Here is a 20,638-nt window from a genome sequence, read left to right on the forward strand (position 1 = left end):
TTGACCACTCCTAAAATTTCCCCGTATATATTCAACCCAAAAGAACACATTCAATCAAACAAAAAATTCAAGCCGTTACAAAAACAATTTTCTTAAACATAAAAGAAAAAAACCAAAAAACAAAACATGTGTACCGTTGCAATCTCAAATTCACCGGTGTTCTCACCGTCATCATCATTTTTTTACAAATCATCGCCGGAGACTTTGACTTTGACTAGCTCTCCATCATCATCGCCGTCGTCATCTTTTAAGTTCCGCCTACAAAAACCACTAACTCCGGTGAGTGGGCTTATTAGAGCATCAATTGATGATGGACCCACTTGTTCTCCAACTTTGTTGAAGAGAAAAAGACCCACTAGATTAGATATTCCTGTCGGGTCTTTTTGTGTTGACCGGTCAACTCCGGCGCCGGCGATGGAAGATCGGTGGAAGGAGGTGGTGGTTGATGGTGATGGGTATTCGGTTTATTGTAAGAGAGGGAAAAGAGAGGCTATGGAAGATCGGTTTGTTGCTAATGTTGAATTTAATGGACTAGATACTAAAAAGGTATTTTACTAATCTTCTTATAAATTGTTCTTTTTGAGTTATTTACTTATATATTTTATTATTATAGTTTTTTAAGTATTATTTTTGTTTATCTTTGCTAAAGGAAAGAATGCCTACATCTTACATCCCATATCCTGTTTTGGCAAGGATTGAGTATTGTTGTTGTAGTTGTATTTTTGTTTAAAACGCTTAACTGCGGAGTTCTCATACTTTAATTTAATTGTCTGAGTTCTAATGGGATATGTAGTTCTGATATTTTTTGTAACACTCGTTTTATTTTTGTTTAAAACACTTAACTGCGGAGTCTGATAGGCGTGGTAAAAAGTACACTTAGTTGCGGAGTTCTGATATGATATATGGCCCCTTCATAAGTAGTGTTGGCTTTAATTTATCTGCTGAGTTCTGATGGGATATGTTTAAGTCCACTTAACTATCTGTAGAGTTTTGATGACATGTATTTTTAAGTACGCTTAAAGGGATTTGGTTTTAATCTTGTTATATGTGTCATTTTGTATAGGGCTTCTTTGGTGTTTTTGATGGTCATGGTGGATCAAAAGCGGCTGAATTTGCAGTCGAAAATCTAGAAAGCAAGATCCAAGAAGAAGTACTAAAGAGGGGTGAAGTCGAAATAGTTGAAGCAATCAAACAAGGTTACTTAAACACAGATTCATTGTTTTTAAAGCAAGAACAACGTGGCGGAGCTTGTTGTGTGACGGCTATCATTAACTCGGGCAACCTTGTTGTATCAAATGCTGGTGATTGTCGTGCGGTTGTCAGCAGAGGTGGAACGGCTGAAGCCCTTACTTCTGATCATCGCCCTTCAAGACTAGACGAAAAATATAGAATTGAATCCTTGGTAAGAATTTGATCAAATCATACTATTTAGACACAATTTAGAGTGCATTTTAAAAAATTAGATCACTGAATAGTTATGTGATAATTTGCAGGGTGGTTATGTTGATTCCAGTAGAGGTGTTTCTCGAGTTCTTGGATCACTAGCAGTTTCAAGAGGAATTGGTGACCGTAGCCTAAAACAATGGATTACAGCTGAACCCGAAACCAAAATCTTCAAACTCAGTCCTGAATTCGAATTCTTGATCATGGCTTCTGATGGTTTATGGGATAAAGTAAGTAACCAAGAAGCGGTTGACCTAGCTCGACCTTTTTGCTCATCTATAGATAGTTTACAAGCAAGTTCAGCTTGCAAGAAGCTCGTTGAGCTCTCAGCTTCTCGAGGATCCGTGGATGATACGAGTGTGATGATCATTCAGCTGGGTCGTTTCTGTTGATGGAATGGAATTTTTCAGAAAAAGATCATCAAGAAAACATTTTTTATCGGATTTGTTGATGATCTAATGTTTCTGGTTCATATTTAGGATTCATAGTTTTGACAAAGATAATTTATTGTAACAATACAACAACTTACAACATTCATTCATTTATTCCATTTGAGGTGATCATACTTCAATATTTAATTCATTCATTCTTTCTACGAGTTGATGTTATTGTGCAGGCACGAACAATCTTCCTTTACCACCGTAATGACTCTCTTTTTGATTTCATTGTAACTAGTATAATATCCCGCGCTTCACCTAAACTAAGAACAACCGGGTAGACGTTGAAACTACCATAGCCTTCATAGAATGCTATATAGGCGCCTAGGCGGTATCTCTTACTTTCTTTCATTTTCTTGAGGCTTTCCCTCAAGGTTGTCTGTTCTCTTTACGTTGTGAACCCCCCACATCAAATGATAACGTCTCTGCCATATGAGGCAGCGACTCAATCTCTTCGATGTTACCCTTCTTATAAACTGCAAAAAATAAAATAAGAAAAGGTATGAAGTCAAATAATATTTAATTTTTGAAAAGGAAAATTTTACATAAGGTAATGCACTTCGTCTGAATTCTGTTCTGGGTAAACACACATTCACAAGTCACAAAAATAAGCACAGGTATATATTCATTTTCAGGCACATTCGAATAATCATATATCTTACTATTTATATCATACTCAACACTTCCTTTTCACCACCATAATATAATATATATATAAAAGCAAAATTTTCCGAATGTGCAGTCCAAGTCCAATTAACTAATAGCATAACTTTCCCAAGAATTAACACTTTGCACAAATGAAAAAAGTGTGTAAGAATTAGAAACAGTTTCGGCCTAATGCAACTTGCTCGCAAATGATCAATTCTTTCGGATGATTTATACTTTACATAGCCAAATTTAAAAAAATAAATAAATAAATAAAAAACACCAAGCTCAGGTATAGAATCATTATCTTCAAAAATTAAATTTATCTACAGCTAATGGTGAAACTTGAATGGCAAAATCTGAAGAAACCACGGCTCCCCACAGAGCTAAGAGCATACCGGCTAAAAGTTATCCATATATCACTCAAAGCATGCCGCTCGAATGTGAAACTTCAAACAAAATTTATCAGGATGGTGTTACAACTTGGTAAACTCACAACAATAAGCATAACAATATACAATACTATCAATGAAGCATTGACACTCATACCATCTATAAACATCAAAATTCAGCATGTATCTACCAAAACTAAATCACTACCTATAATAACAAACAAATAACTTTTTACAGTTGCCCCTCTTTTGGGTCAAACAAATGGTACTCATCATTAGTAATTCCATTCAAAGTAGTGTGATCAATTTCCTTTAGACAAATTATCTTTTATTATTAAGAATCAAAACACAATATTACAGCTTATGTAATTAGATTATCAGTGAACGAAAAACACAAAGAAGGAAAAATTTGAGGTATTGTGATTAAACCCTACAGAGACATATGAAATTATGTAGGGTTTAATAACAAAATAAGCGAATTGGGAAAGAAAAATATAACCAAGCGATGAAACCTCATTCAAAATATGATGGTCCTTATCTTCTAAATAGACTCCGTTTCTGTAACCGCTCTCACAGCTAACCTGGGTTCATGGTCCTTATCTTCTCCAACTCTGCGTCACCTCCAGAAGCGACGGAGATGGTTTTAAATCCAAATCAGAATATAAAATTGGTGTCTGCCTATACGGATGCCTCACCTGTATAATCCAAGCAATAATTTCAATCCTAAGGTATTCAAATTTCTAGTTTCTTAAAACCTTTTATGATATCAAATCAGTTTGAAAGTACAAACCACGTTAACCTACAACTAAAGCTGACTAAATGTTGTCTGACTGTGGAATAAATATACTTGAAAGAAACTAACTTTATCAGAATACATGATAAGTATTAACATAAATCTTTTTCACTTAGGCATTTTATCAAACACTATAAGTACATAAACTAATTTTACTAATAACACACTTTCTTCGTAAATTTGAATGAACTACCAGTAATTTTTAAGAGTTAACAACCTAACAATTTTTCAGTTTTTGGCTTCACCTCACACATCCCGTGCCGACCCATCCAACCCGTGACCCAGGAATGCACTAAAAACATGACCCTAGTGACCCAGCCCGTTAGGGCGTCGGTTCAGGTCGGTCTTGGGTTTTCCGGTTTTTTCCTCATGTCTATTCGATTAGTTGTAGAAAAGATCACTTATCATGGGACTAGTGGTTTTATTTTCTACGGGTTGAATATTTTTATTATTTTTTAAGTTAGTTTTCATTCAGGCGTGCTGAAGACAATTTTAACCAGCGATTTGCTGAAAATACCTTGAAATGAAAAACCCAAAACTCGAACCGGAGACCTTAGAAAAAACTCACCTTCGGGGCCCACATAATGGGTCCAACCCACCTAAGTAGAGTTGGTTTTGGGTTGAATACTTAGTCAACCGATAGAAGTATTTTAAAGTATTTTCAATTTGACTAACACGGTACCCGCGCAATGCAGCGGAGGTCGTGGCGGCGACGGTGTGGTGACGGAAGCGACTCTTGGTGGTGGAGGCGGCGTCAAGTGGTGTAGATAATTAATGTAGAAGTAATTGATTTAAAAGGTTAATGAAGATATTTAAAAAAAATTAAATGACTGATATTGTAATTTAATCATTAATGTTATTTTAGATTATTTTCCCATGTAACATTTAAAAAGCGAGTTGATTTTTTATTAGATAATATAAAAGTATAGATTAGATGTATAGGGGAATTAGGATTAAGAAATAGGGATATTTTGGGTATAAAAAAGTGATGAATTTCCTAAAATAGAAGAATTCAATATGTTTTTATAAGGGGTTATAGATTATAAATAAATTTGATAGACTGCCGTTTAAAATAAATATTGTATATAAGTAAATAATTAAAAATAAAATAGATAGTAAGAAACTAGAGAGTACAACACAAAGTAAATATAGTAACAACTCTAGGGGTGCCTGGTTGGGGGGTTTTGAGGGTAGGGAATGGAAAAGGCAATGATTAAACATGCTTGGTTATACAAATCAAATGTATTCAATACATAGAAATGCGTAATGGAACATTACCCAATAAATTGAGGGGTAAGGTAATCATTCCTCCCCAACGCCTATTCTCCCTTCCTTTTTTTCCTTTTCGTGTCCAGCCCAACATCTCCAACAGTCACCAGACAACAACTCTGACAACAGCAACCGCCAGCCGGCATCACTCCGGCAGCCACCCATCCGACATCACCTCCGACAGTCTCCATACCAACATCACCTCCGACAGTCTCCATACCAACATCACCTCCGACAGTCTCCATACCAACATCACCTCCGACAGCCTCCATCACCTCCAACACCCGCCACCACTCATCCTCCTTAACACCCCACCATCGACACTCAACCACCATGTTACCAATTGTGGCTGGAAATATATATATATGTGTGTGTGTGTGTGTGTGTGTATGTGTGTGTGTGTCATGTATGTATATATGCGTGTATGTTGTGTATGATGGCCGTAAATATTATCTGGTGGCCAAAAATCAATTTTGGTAGGTGGTGGTTTTTTTTCGAAGCGCGTAACACCACCAGGCAAAAAGGGGTAACACCACCATGGGTATTAGCGGTGACGTCGCCGCTAATACTGCGGGACCCGTTTGACAGACTGTAGTGATGGTTGACCGAAAGACACGCCTGGGGGGACCCACTATTAGCGGCGACGTCGCCGCTAATACTAAACCCTAAAATTTTAAAAGGCAGCCGCTCCACTATCTTCCCTCACACACTATCCCCTCCAAATGGAAAATTCTTCCAAAAAGCATTCCGGCCATCCCCCGCCAAAAAAAAAAACTCAGTTGCAGCGATCCATTTTGTATCTATATTCCGGCCATCAATCATATCAGTCTTCCTATAAAAAATCTAGCCACCCCACCCTTTATTTTGACGTATATCCGGTCCTTTTTGTTGTTACCGGGTTTTTTCCCGCGAAAATTCCGGCCACCACACACCTTACTTTTCAGACGAGTTATTAGCGGCGACTCCTTTCCCGACGACCCGGTTCCAGATTTCGGCGATCTTTTCCGGCGAACTACTTTTCCGACGTGTTCTTGGTATGTTTACCAACACTCATTTAAATTTTTATTATTGTTATTATTTTTAATATAAGTTGTTTATTATAAAAATGTTATACTGTTATATTTAGAAATGTTATTATTTTTCACCTAAATATTATATTTTTTCACAATTCTAAATTCAAATATGCTTACTTGTTAAACATTCCCATAATAATAGTTTTTTATTTAATTTTTCCGATCAAGTCAAATCATGCCCGATATAATCTTTTCCAATATGGAATGAGCTTTTTGATGTTTACGTCAGCCTAATGTCCAGACTAGGACAGTAGGGAGACGGTTTTGTGATTAAGACTGTTTGTGACGTGGTGTGTGTTACCCCCTTATTGATATATTTATATTGACTTTTTGGTGAAATATATTTCTAACATGTACACTTAACAGTGTTGTATAAGGATTAAAAATTTTGTAATTGTAAAATTCGTTCCTTTGGGGTACTTTTTTAGAGGTGAGTGTATGTAATTTTTTGAATTTATAGTTATAATTATGAATTGATGATATATTTACTTTTCAAAAGAAATTTATATCTGTTTTTTCAACATAACTTTATTATGGTAGTAACGGGACCAGTCTGACGCCTTTGTTCAAAAACAAGTAAATGATTTGTTTTTCTATGGGTTCGGGTCTAAGTATCGGGATGGCTTGAATTATTAACATACCTAAAGGTAATGCAAATTTGACGGGAGACTGTTCAAACTTGGTTCTCACTATGATTAATATCTGAAATCAATTTACATCACCCCCCTAAAATAGAAATCACTATGATTGGCTCCAGTTTACTATCTAGTTTTCTACTTAATTTGAGCTCTCGTGACTTTACAATTCTTTTATCTATATGTATGTGGTTGGATTTTATATCCGATTTTTTATAAACATAAACCAAATCAAATTAAGATTTTTTTTATAGAAGACAAATAAATAATAACCTAAAGCATAGGGTGTCTAAGAGTAGTGAATTGAATATTTTTGGACGTTAATTCATTGAATTTTATAGTGGTTTGTCGTTGGGGCGAGCATAATCAAACTAGAAAACCGAAAACCAAACAAAACCTATTTGTTTGGTTTTGGTTTTCTAATGTTAATAAATAGCTTCAATATTCGTCAAGGATATCCGTTAATGAAATAATGGATCATTGTGAAAGACTGAAAGTGTATAATGTTTTTAATTTTTTGACCATTCTCTTGTTAGAATATCATAATTATGTTTTGTTACTGTAAAAAAAAAAGAAAAGAACTAACTTCAATTTGGTAGGTTTGTGTTTTATTTGGGTATAGTAACGTAATCTCATGTGAGTATGTGTTATGTGTAACTTGATGCTGCTTTAACTTGTGATTCCACTAGTGTTATAGTTGAAATATCATAATTTATAAAAACTTGGTTATTTATTAACGTATTTTAGTTAAGTCAAGTTAGTAGGTTGTAGAGATAAGAAGTGGGGATTATATGTTTGCCCTTGATTGTATTAAGTAGTTAAGCTTAGTAACTTACGTCGTTCATTTTAAGTTTTTGCAATTACGTTTGATTACTATGATCGCTGTTAAATGTCGATTTTCATATACTTTGAATGAATAGACCATCTGACTTTGAAAATCGATTGTTTATTATCATGCTTTGTACATCCTTGTTTTACCTTTATGAGGGGTGAGTTATTTTGAGAACCACTAAAAAAAAGAACGCGAGAACCAATCTCAGCCCTCCATTCATCAAGATCAAGAAGGGCATGTTTGTCATTATTATAAAAGTTGTCCAACACTCTCTTTCACTCTCTTCTTATTAAATCAAAAAATATCTAAATCATTAAAAAACTTTTATCTCACAAACCGTACATCGTTGGACGAAAAAAAAACACGTTCATCCTACACATGTGTAAGTACAACATACACATGGGTAGGAAAGACCTGGAACTGGTGAGTTGTATAACCTGCCCATGGGTTACACATGGGGAAGTTACTTATAAAGTTAAAAAATGATGTGGACGCATTGTAAAACCCTAAATACTAACCCTAAAGCTTAATTTCTAATCCGAGGGGGAGGCTACTTTCTAAAAACCCAGGAAAATCTAAACCCTAAAAACCTAAAACGGATGAGGTTCCCACTCTAGGGTTTAGGGTTTGAAGCCCAAGGGTTCTGTTAACCCTCGACCTTCAAACCCTAAACCCTAGAGCGGGTACACGGTACGCTTTAGGGTTTAGGGTTTGAAGTTGTAGGGTTAGCCTAACCCTACAACATCAAACCCTAAAAGCTAAAGCTTAATTGCTAATCCGATGGGGGAGATACATTCTAAAAACCCTGGAAAATCTAAACCGTAAATGCTAAACCATAAAAACCTAAAAAGGATAAGGGTTCCAACTCCAGGGTTTATGGTTTGAAGGTCAAGGTTTAGCCGCAATGGGAGGAGCCCAGGGCTCTGACCGCGTGCCTGTTGAAGAATGAGCCGACGACTCATAGGCCCTAGAGCGGGATGTATTAGGGGTAAGTACAATTTGCCCATGGGTAAGTACAACTTACACATGTGTAAGATGAACGTGATAAAAAAATGAAATTTAAAAAGTCGTCAAGAGTATATCGAATCGCATTTCTAATGAAAGAGGACGAAATTCTAAGACTACCCACGCTTTTCTTTTCCTCTAACGATTTACGGTTTGTGAGATAAAAGTTTTTTAGTGAATTAGATAGAATTCTATTAAAGTAAAAGAGAGAAAAAAAAAGGAGCTGATGAAAATACCCCTCTAGTGTTGAGAGGAGTTTTTTATTTTTAATCTTGTCCATCCATTTTTTTTTTATCCAAGGGTGTAGAGGAGTTCTTGGATTCTTTTTTTTTAGAAGTTCTCAAATAACTCCTCCTCACCTTTTTGAATCACAAAGTAAATATTAAAATAAATGAATCAAAAGTATGAATTTGAACCTAAACAAAATTATTGGAAAATGTTTTGCAAAATTGGGATCCACGGCCTTCTCTCATTATTGAAAAGGTAAGATTAATTATACCCTTGTTATCAAAACTATCATCAAGGATAATGATAATTAAATCAACATAATTGGTATGCCTAAAGATATTTCTAATTGTAAGATGATGACATGTAGAAAAATCAGGGGGTAAGATTAGGAAAGAGAATTAGTAGAATCTACATGTCAAATTCTTAAGGTTTTAGATTGATTTTTAGGCATATGAGTTAGGTTGAATAATCATTTTCCATTTCTTTTTATATTAGAAGAAAAAATGAAAATGATGAACCCATTAAGAGCACGTTCAACTGTGGAGGGTTTTGAGAGTAAGAAGTAAACACATGCATAATCGAAACCAATCAAAACTCATATCCGCATTTTAGGGCTTTTCGGTTCTAAAGGTACTGAAGTTGTATTTTTTTACTTTAGGAGGAACCAATCTTTATTTTCGTATATTATGGGTTATGTTTTGTAAAACATCACATATTGTGGGGGGCAAAAACCACCATCTGGTATATGTAAAATGACGTGTCCAGTTTTGTGTGTGTTTGACTAACACTGTACACGTTGACTCGTAAATGAGCGAGATTTTTTTAGCCGTCATCCACTGTAGATAGTGGAAAAAAAAGCTTGTATATACACAAGATTTTTATCTAGAATTTGTTGCTACAGATGAATGTGGATATGTTTGAGGTTGATGTTTGCAATAGCCATAGCAAGAATGATCTTTTGTTCTGATTGAAGAAGAGAAAGACATGGCCGACATGAATTTTTGGGTGGATTGTAATTGACGAATTGGGATTTCGGGTTCCCTTTTTAGAATTGTGATGGTAATTTAGGAATTAGGGTTTTGAGAATTAAGGTTGTATAAAAAGGGGATAAAAAGCCACGGTGGAATTTATAAACATAAATTTTTTAAACATAAATTAATTAAAAACCACTATAATAACAAATACCACTCCCCGGTTTTAGGATATGTTAACATAGACGGTGTTTTATAAAACATAACCCACAATATACGAAATTAAAGATTGGTACCTCCTAAAGTAAAAAAGAACAACTTCAGTACCTTTAGAAACGAAAAGACCCCGCATTTTATGTATTGATGGTACGACGCCTTTGATGAAAGACAAGTGCTTTACATTTTATATCTGTTTTCCATCCAATCAAAGACATCAAATTTGTTTGGAAAAATGTTATAATGAAAAAGATAGAAGATAATCATAACAATAGGATATAATGCATGTTCAAATATCCATTGTGTAGAGATCGAATATATTCATAGCTACACAAATTCAATATTTAAGTTGAGTTTTGAAGTGTTTAAAGAAGAAGACGACAATGTATTTAACATTACAATAGAACCATTTATAATTTTGAAGTCCTTAATCAAACTAGCTAGTCCGCATTTTCTAAGATACTTTGAAAGACTAAAAAAAGTAGTACGGATTATTATAAGTAAACAAATAAAATTTTGTATTTATGATTCAATCGAAAACTTATTAACCAATAGCATCTTGACGTTTGAAAAAAACAAAAACAAAATTCTGGACATTAGATAAAACTTATCTTTGTTTTGAGTGTCATTCTTTATATAAGAATCATTAATGTAATTTGAAGAGGAGTTTTGGTTATTATATATAGTAAAAAACTTATATAAAAATGTTATCTTACATTACACATGTCACATTGGTCTAAATACAAGTTACATATTTTTCTATTATTTTAATTTCTATCTAGGCAAATCATTGTTTCAACGTGACATAACGACGGGCTTGTTCTTTAATACATGACTAGTCTTTACTAATCAACTGGACTTCGTCTCTTGTTACATTTCTTATTTTGTCATTTTATGAGATTATCTTTGATTGGCTTGGTCAATATATATATTTTTCACAAAATCACAGGCCTTTTCCTCAAATTTAATCACCCAATTGAAAACTTTGTGGCTTCGAAAAACAAAGTTCATTCAATTAATATTTGAAACAACCTTGACTCCTAAGTCCTAACCCATAAAACACGTATATATTTGAAGGTCATTTTTCTAATTAAGTTGTGTGCTTAATTAATAATATAAAACCTATAAATACCAATAATGATTTTTTTATTATATGACCAAACTTCCTTTGTGTTTCCTCCATTATTCATCTACCTTAAAAACCTGCCATCTGTCTCAACCTTTTGCCAATTAGAAAAAATAATATATAATATAAAAACATAATAATAATAATAATAATAATAATAATAATAATAATAATAATAATAATAATAACTAGATTTTAGACCCGTGTCTAACACTGGACACGGGGTTTACGATATTATCAATATTAGATGTTCATACATTTAATTCATAAAAGCTTATAATTTTGAACGTATACAATTCTAAGTTTTATACGGAGTACTTTGCAAGTTGTAGTACAATAATCACATGTTCGTCACTGTCATTATTAATTAGCTGAGACATATTGATGGAATTGTTTGTCGTAGTCATTTCACAAGGCACATGCTACAATAATTTCTCTATTATAGAATTTTTGAAACCAGTTGTACTCATAATTTGATATTATTATTAAAGATAATTAGGAATTAAAATATAAACATACTTGTGATCCTATACTTGACATTCAAGTATATGTATTTTATCATGATGCGGACTCATAACACGAATAGGTTTACTTTCAATCACATGTCCTATGATAATTAGATAACAATTAGGATTGTTCTCATACTCTTTGATAACAATTAGGATTCTTTAAGTGACAATTGAAACTTTAAAAAATTATATATAGATAGCTTTTGTAACTTTTTTAAAAAATCTCCTCAAGTTGATGTTAAAAGTAAATATAAATTAAGTTTTGAGGGCTAAAAAGAGTAAATTATTGATGGAAAACAAAAAAAATATAAATTAGTAAGATTTTTTCTACAAATTAATATAAATAATAATATAATGATATATTTGGATAATGATTATTAGAGTTTTTAATTTATAGCTAATCTAAATGATGACATAAGCGAAAATCAATTTGATGAAATTAAGCAATTTGATTGGTTAATAAGTCATTAGTTCAACTGTCTTATAGTATATATTAAGATTAAGATTAAGATTAAGATGATAATAATAATAATAATAATAATAATAATAATAATAAATGTGTTGTTTTTATAATATAAATAGATAAATAGTAATAATAATCATCGTATTTCTTCTTGAATTAAAACTTATTAGATGTAGAAAGTGTACACCCATGATGGCATGATGCACAATGTATAAGTAGTCCGAGATATTTGTATATCATAAATCGAAAATTTGGCGAGTTGAGAAAGCAACAGGAGAAGTGAAACGAGTCATACGCAGCAATAGATATTACAGTATTATTATTCGTCTATAGCTAATACAATTAACGTGTTTGACCTTTTTATATCACAAAGGCCATGTTGCCTAAATTCTGTTCAGCCGATCTTTAGGATTATTTTTCCATTTTGACATTTATGCCCTTTTATAGTTTTATGCATACACCAAGTAGCCAAAATGCCAAATAGGTTTAGTAGTAAGTTGTAAATATTTCTAGAAGTCTTGTAATAAGTCGATCGAATGCTCGATACAATATACAATTGACTAAATTTACTACAGTAAAATTTATAAGTCTAACATACACGACAAGATTGAATATAGAAATAATGAATGAAAAAATTTATAATGATAAATACATGTTTCTATATACTTGTTACAAATTTATAAGCAAAAACATCCACAAGGGGTAATTTAGTCAAACAAACATATACATACGAGTATAATATAACGCCTAGATATAATCGGAGGTGGCAAAACAAAGGAAACACAAAATTAACACGGAGAAGACTAAAGAAGGTCCCACTTTGACCACTCCTTAAATTTCTCCATATAAATTCAACCCAAAAACTCACCATTCAATCAAACAAAAATTTTCAAGCCGTTACAAAAACAATTATTCTTAAACACAAAAAAACAAAAACATGTGTACCGTTGCGATCTCAAACTCACCGGTGTTCTCACCGTCACAATCGATCTTTCACAAATCATCGCCAGAGCCTTTGACTTTGACCCGCTCTCCATCATCGCCGTCGTCATCTTTCAAGTTCCGGCTACAAAAGCCACTAACTCCGGTGAGTGGGCTTATTAGAGCGTCAAATGAAGATGGACCCACTTGTTCTCCAACTTTGTTGAAGAGAAAAAGACCCACTAGATTAGATATTCCTGTCGGGTCTTTTTGTGTTGACCGGTCAACTCCGGCGCCGGCGATGGAAGATCGGTGGAAGGAGGTGGTGGTTGATGGTGATGGGTATTCGGTTTATTGTAAGAGAGGGAAAAGAGATGCCATGGAAGATCGGTTTGTTGCTAACGTTGAAATTAATGGAGATAATAAAAAGGTATTTTACTAATCTTCTTATAAATTGTTCTTTTTGAGTTATTTATTTATTTTTGTAGTTTCTGTAGTACTCGTATTATTTTTGTTTACCGGAAAGACTGTCTATAGCTTATCTCCCCGTACCCGTTTTGGCAAAGTTTGGGAACTGTTGTGTTTTTGTTTAAAACGCTTAATTGTGGAGTTCTGAGTGATAAAAGTAAACTTAGTTCTTGACTTTTGATATGATATATGGCCCTTAATTTTAGGCCTTTATAAGTAGTGTTGACTTTAATTTAACTGTCGAGTTCTGATGGGATTAGTAGTTTTAGTCTATTTAACTATTTGTAGTGTTTTAAGTACACTTAAATGCGGAGTTCTGAAGAGATTTGGTGTTAATCTTGTTATCTGTTTCATTTTATATAGGGGTTCTTTGGTGTTTTTGATGGTCATGGTGGATCAAAAGCGGCTGAATTTGCAGTCGAAAATCTAGAAAGCAAGATCCGAGATGAAGTAGAAAAGAGGGGAGAAGTCGAAATAGTTGAAGCAATCAAACAAGGTTACTTAAACACGGATTCATCATTTTTAAAGCAAGAACAACGCGGCGGGGCTTGTTGTGTGACGGCTATCATTAACTCGGGCAACCTTGTTGTATCAAACGCTGGTGATTGTCGTGCGGTTGTCAGCAGAGGTGGAACGGCTGAAGCCCTTACTTCTGATCATCGCCCTTCAAGACTAGACGAAAAGCAAAGAATTGAATCCTTGGTAAGAATGATCAAATCATACTATTTAGACACAATTTAGAGTGCATTTTAAAAAATTAGATCACTGAATATTTATGTGATAATTTGCAGGGTGGTTATGTTGATTCCAGTAGAGGTGTTTCTCGAGTTCTTGGATCACTAGCGGTTTCAAGAGGAATTGGTGACCGTAGCCTAAAACAATGGATTACAGCTGAACCCGAAACCAAAATCTTCAAACTCAGTCCTGAATTCGAATTCTTGATCATGGCTTCTGATGGTTTATGGGATAAAGTAAGTAACCAAGAAGCGGTTGACCTAGCTCGACCTTTTTGCTCATCTATAGATAGTTTACAAGCAAGTTCAGCTTGCAAGAAGCTCGTTGAGCTCTCAGCTTCTCGAGGATCCGTGGATGATACGAGTGTGATGATCGTTCAGCTTGGTCGTTTCTGTTGATGGGATGGAAATTTTAGAAAGATCATCAAGAAAACAATTTTATCGGATTTTTGATGATCTTATTGTTTCTTGTGATATCTAGGACTATAGTTTTAACAAAGATTAACTTACTACATTCATTCATTTATTCTTTCTATTAACGTTAACGGGCATACTTTAAAATTTATTCATTCATTCTTTCTACGAGTTGAACTTGTGTTAAAAGCATTCACTTTTGATTTACTTCGCCAAATTATAACGAATACATGCTTACGCCATCATTAGCAGCTAACGTCCTCAAAATCTACCTCTACAAGCACGGCCAAGGAAAACGTATATTTGCGAGAACTGATCCAAGAGATGTACTGCAAGTAATTGATGGAACGCTGATTAGTGGATTACTTTGGCTAAGAAGTGTATTGAGGGAGATATCCTTTGCTCTTAATGGACACTATGGAAGAATCGGAACGAGAAGGTTTTTTCATCTAATGGCAATGACTCTCTGTTTGATTTCATTGTAATTCTCAGTCTTATTTTTGGGATTCAAGTAGTTATAGAAAAAACCGCTTATCAGAGGCCGAATGGTTTAAAAATCCACTACTCTCTATGTAACACGTTGAAGTTTTTATTTTCTTCGGGTTAAATACTTAAGTCAACCCAGTAAAAATGTTTTAGTAATTATAATATATTTATTTAAAATAAAATGGCTAGTAAGAAACTAAGAAATACATCGCGTCAAGAAATATAAACTCTTCCTAAAAACTCACATTTCGACAAACAATAATAATGGTATCTGAAAGGGATCCAAAATCCTAACACAACCATATTTGACCAAATCAAAGACTACAATTAATAACAAGTAAACATGTGGTATATAATAGAAGCTAAAAAATGATTCAAATGAACCGTTGCAGCCATTGATGGATTAGTCAAGATTACCTACGTTATGGAGATATTTAGGAGGTAGATAGAACAAGTAGTTGACTTTGATTCTTAAAATGGCCCATATTGAACTTATTGCAAGACAGTATGCAATATTATTCCAATGATACTAGGATGGGTCTTTAGAAGGGTAACACTATCAGACAAAAGTTAACTCGACCAAGGCATTTGCGGCGACGTCGCTGCTAATACTCTGACACTGGCAGGGGGCCCGCTATTTTCTCTGTCAGATTTACCATTACGGACATGGGGGCCCGCAGTATTAGCGGCGACGTCGCCGCTAATACTTCCTGGTCGGGGTTTGGCTTTTTTAACCTGGTGGGCTTACGCTCTTCGCTTTTGAAATAGTAGTAACATTATTGTACAAAAGAAATATAAGTTGAAACAATTTTAGGCTATATATTATATATAGTGAACTACTTCAATTGCATGGAGAATTTCTTTGTTAATTAACTAGTGATCACTATAGTATTCTAATGATGATGGGCTTAGACCTTCTTTGACTTCTTTATAATGTTTGTTAGAATAAAATCTTTAAAATAATAAAGAAACGTTTGGACCTTAATATTTTGGCCCATGTTGGTTGGCCGAGTGGGCATAAATGCATAATAACCTTGGAACATGTTTTCCTTAAATATATATATATATATATATATATACTGATTTTAAAATATAAAGAAGAAGATACATGAGACTTGGAGTTAGGAGACCAAAAAATCCAAAGGATGTGAGACCTTGTGTTGAAAGTAAGAAGTACAATCACATGAAAGTTGTGATGTTGTATAAAATCTTGCCACTCAATCTTTCAATCTCAACTCGATCTCCACTACTTATATACATATCATATCTTATACTATAAAAAGTATATAATAATATTTATCATTTTGCATCAACTTTATTTTATCTTGGTAAAGGTGGATCTCGTTCAATCCGAGTCTACTAGACATGTGAAAGTTGACCGAAAAAGTTCTGAGTCATGGTCTATCCTTTAGTTTAAGGGGCATTTTTTTTTTTTTTTTGGTTTATTTGCTTATGTGAATTTTTTTTTTACTTTTAATTTGTATCCGACTATCCGTTGAATACAAGGTTGATAGAATTTTTTTCTTAGACAGGTGCATATTATTCAAATGCTGATATACTCCCCACCTAACATGGTATGGAACTACTCAATGTGGGTAGTCGGTTTTCTCAACCGGATCCCGCTACATCCAAACTGAGGCGGCTGCCCAAAAAAAAACCCGAAACGTACTGGCGTACCTAAACAGCCCTTATCATCCAGCAAACTGGAAGGGATATTAACAGGGGGCCAAGAAATACATTTAGCAAGTCTCGAACCCCGACTTAAGGGAAATTTGGGTGCATCAAGCCAGCGAGCTGGCAATTATTTGCTACAACGTTCATAGAATATAATAGTCTGGTTTTTATATGCGCAGATCACACAAAAAAGTCATGGGCAAATAAACGATATACGTTAACAAGAACTGCTTGAATCGTAATCTGTTAGAAATTCAACTTTCACTTTTCCTTTTCATAAGTGGACAAATGGTGTGGGATAGAACTTAACACCCGTAACAAAATACATTCCTTTTTTTTTATGCTGAAATCTTAAAAGAAGAAAGGATTAAATAATAAACATGTTCCATGTTAGAAAGCTTGACCAATGTAAGATTGGGGTCTTCAAATAATGGAAATTGGGCCCAAATGGGTCAAAGGCTCAAAGCATAGAAATAATATGTCCACATATGTCATGTGACAATGTGACATGACTGGTTCATGAATCATATGTAGTTTTCCTCACCTTGTAAGTTTTGAACAATTAACCGTTGATGTACTATCTCGTGTGTTCGATGTTGTATACAACAAACTAATCCATTCCATTCCAAATTACAACTGATAAATAATAGTTGTGTTACATGTCAAAGTTTCTTTTTATTGGTACATCTTGATTATGGAAGCATATGTCAATCTATTTTCTAGCAGTCACCAATTTTTTTCATCATTATACTTGTTCCACCCGTATGCAACCTCAATGAAGAACTTTTAACCATGCATAACAATTAAAAAACATAATGCAAACCCATAAAACAGGGTATAAGAGTATACACTCCATGTATTTATTTATTTATTTATTGTTACTTAGCAAATGAAGCCTATTAGACACATCATTGGTTTTTATCACAGGTCTTGAGTTCAACTATTTGGAGTGTCGAGTTTGTGTGTTTTTTCCTAGAATAATCTGTAACGGTTCATGGTATATATCTCGTAATCTAGTATACGTATAGATCTCGTAATCTAGTGTACGTGTATAACTTTATCATTGTAGGGTGAAGTGTCCCCCGAATTGTCGAATTACCGATTGATTGTATACTCTAGAAAAATTAGTTGACATTATCCTTTTGTAGGTGTAGGACAATTGATTCGTGCAACAAGTTTTTAAAAAAAGAAAATTTCGTTTACCATTTAAAATACTCGTATCATTTAAGAAAATCTCGTTTACCATTTAAAATCCGGTGCTGCTTGATGGATCGTTTTCACTCAATAAGAATCTTTTCGGTGTGAGAGCATCACCACCTTATAGCTAACCTCAAATTTAAGTCAAAAGTTGCGATGGATGTCAGCATCAAATGTTGAGACTCAAAGGGTGGTTTGTGTAATGTGGATTAGGCTTAGAAAAGCAGGACAAATAGTGACGGAGAACATGAAATCCTCCAAAATCGACAAACCAGCAGACATCCCACGTCTTATGTTTTATGTTTCCTTTTTCCTTCTCTTTCGTTCCAAATATTTTCAAGACAACTTCACTTTCCCATGTCTTCTTCTAAACATTCATTCAAACAAATATACATATGAGCCATCGCATTAAAGTTTTGGTCTTTAATAAAACATCAGTATTGTTTATTAGGTAAATCACAAAATTCACACTCAAAATTGTTCAAGCATATTTTTCTGGTATTTACGTTTACCGATTTGAAATAAAATTTTACTTTATTATTTAGGAAAATGTTAAACGCCTATATATATATGTTTCGACAGCATATATCAAAATTTGTAGGTTTCTAATCAAAAGTTCCCTCATGAACTTTTATGATAAAAATACAACTATCCATACCCCTTATAAAAAAAACTGATCTCAGTCCTTAAACTTTTAACAATCTGATATGTCTAATTTATCCTCTATCTTAATACAAAAGTTTAAGACTTTATTAAAATTCTTTTTGTTCATCAAATCTTTTTTTGTTTGTTTGTTATTATCAAAAACTATCATACAAATAAAAGTTCTCATTAAGTATTTAATTTGAAAATATATCATTGTCACAACACCTTAAACATTATCTTTTTTTTGCCGCTACAACGTGCTGACACCCATCTAATTTTATTTACTTAGACAACTATTAGTCTATTACTGCTATTTTTTTAGTTTCTTGCTTGTTTATTTTCTTCAATATCTATATTTATCTATACTTATATAAAGCATTTGGGTGATTTGATATATATAAGATATCCTTTATATTTATTCATTACTTTAAATATCTCAACTTAATATATTTATATTACTTTTAATGAAATGAATTTACCCCTTTACACCTAAAATATAATTACATTACCCTATTTCATATTAATAACTTACACTATTTACTGACGCCGCTATCACCACCAGTTGCCACCACCATCACCGTATACCACTCTCACCATAGCTGTTGTATCACGTCTACCGTGCAGTACTATACTTCTTTATTTCTAAATAGCCAAGGCAATGATCACGGGACGAATGTTATCGAAATTGATAGCTCACGTACATACCCAAATAAACTAATAGTTAAGAAACATTTTATTTAAGTCTAAACATATATATCGACTATTGAGAAAGTATAACTCGAAGTCTTGATGGGTCATATTTGATAAATTTTTGGAGAAATATGTCATTTCGAAAAATAGAACACTACAGTAGAACCTCTATAATTTAATACTCGATAAAATAATAACCTCGATAAAACTAATAATTTGTCCGGTCCCAAAAAATTGAACCCCAATCAATAAAATAATAAGATAATAATTTTTTTGAAAACCCAATGTAAATATATTAGTCCCAATAAAACTATAAATTAATAATTTCTTAAATATTTCAAAATTCTAACATTGTCTAGCAAAAAAGAATCTATAGTCAGTTGTTTTATTTAAAAGTTGGAATCTATATTGAGTTCATGTTTAAATTTTCTCATTGCATTTAATAGTTGAGGCATTGTCTTCTCGTATTGTAACAAAAAGTTGTGAAGTGTTGTAGCCGATGATCTCTTGAGAGTTTTTGATATTGTAGTTTGAGTAACTTTCTGATCGAAAGTTTTGTCAACCCACTACACCAAATCTTATTGAGTACACCTTTGATGATCTCTCTTATATTTGCATAACAATTTTCTTTGTTGTTTGGTCATGGTTGATTTCTTTACACCTTTTAGTTTAGAAACCATAGTTTATGTGATTTTAATATTTCCCATTGGGCATATTATAATGAAATATCTAGAATCATGTATATTAAAATATCTATTTTATAACTTAAAACAATGCACTTGACAAGTTCATTTAATTTAATGTGTGAACATAAATTGAAAATGAAAATTAAAAAGGGAAATTTTGAAGGTCATACACGGACATCCTTAAATTAATAATTTATTAATTTATCGATATAATAATATCTCGATAAATTTATAAAAAACCTCGGTCCCGACATTATTAATTTATAGAGATTTTACTGTAGTTTTATTTATTTATTCTTATACGAGATGGGTACCCGCGTAATGCGGCGGCGGTGACGACAGTGAGTGGTGATGGTGGCGGTGGTGGTAACGATGTGGTTATTAATCTAAAAATAGTTGATGTAAATGGTAATGTAGTTATTTTATGGTTAAGAAATATATCTTTTGTAAATAATTTTATTAAGAGTATTATAGAGATATTATGTGGAAAATTAAGAGTATTTTAAAAATTTTAAAGGTAGAAAGTTGAAAAGAATAAATGGTAGTTTGTTTTATAATAGGGTATATATAAAAAATCAGAAATTCAATTTAACCTAGGTAGCATGTTCAAACCGATATAAGAATATCTGAATCTAATTATGTTTTCATCATGCATACAACTATCTTACATATAATCTTGACATATG

At 33.2% G+C, this 20,638-nt stretch overlaps 2 protein-coding genes and 1 long non-coding RNA gene across 3 annotated transcripts; 2 read left to right on the plus strand and 1 right to left on the minus strand.

The window, feature by feature from the left end:
* The first annotated feature begins 71 nt into the window (after positions 1–71).
* Positions 72–2,025, plus strand: LOC122584015 (probable protein phosphatase 2C 25). The gene is made up of 3 exons (XM_043756380.1): positions 72–546; positions 1,064–1,402; positions 1,494–2,025. Exons 1-3 carry the CDS (start codon positions 127–129, stop codon positions 1,833–1,835), a joined length of 1,101 nt encoding a protein of 366 aa, XP_043612315.1. The 5' UTR covers positions 72–126; the 3' UTR covers positions 1,836–2,025.
* LOC122584016 lies at positions 1,995–4,059 on the minus strand. Its single transcript, XR_006321386.1, has 3 exons — positions 3,928–4,059; positions 3,430–3,612; positions 1,995–2,356 (listed from the first exon to the last, which is right to left on the minus strand). It is a non-coding gene; the product is annotated as an uncharacterized LOC122584016 (long non-coding RNA).
* Positions 4,060–12,909: 8,850 nt separating this feature from the next.
* On the plus strand, positions 12,910–15,216 carry LOC122582715 (probable protein phosphatase 2C 25). Its single transcript, XM_043755138.1, has 3 exons — positions 12,910–13,388; positions 13,790–14,128; positions 14,218–15,216. The coding sequence occupies exons 1-3, from the start codon at positions 12,975–12,977 to the stop codon at positions 14,557–14,559; spliced, it is 1,095 nt and encodes a 364-aa protein (XP_043611073.1). The 5' UTR covers positions 12,910–12,974; the 3' UTR covers positions 14,560–15,216.
* The last annotated feature ends 5,422 nt before the right edge of the window (positions 15,217–20,638 follow it).

Source organism: Erigeron canadensis, chromosome 9 (genome assembly GCF_010389155.1).
Source record: "Erigeron canadensis isolate Cc75 chromosome 9, C_canadensis_v1, whole genome shotgun sequence".
Classification (NCBI taxonomy): Eukaryota; Viridiplantae; Streptophyta; class Magnoliopsida; order Asterales; family Asteraceae; genus Erigeron; species Erigeron canadensis.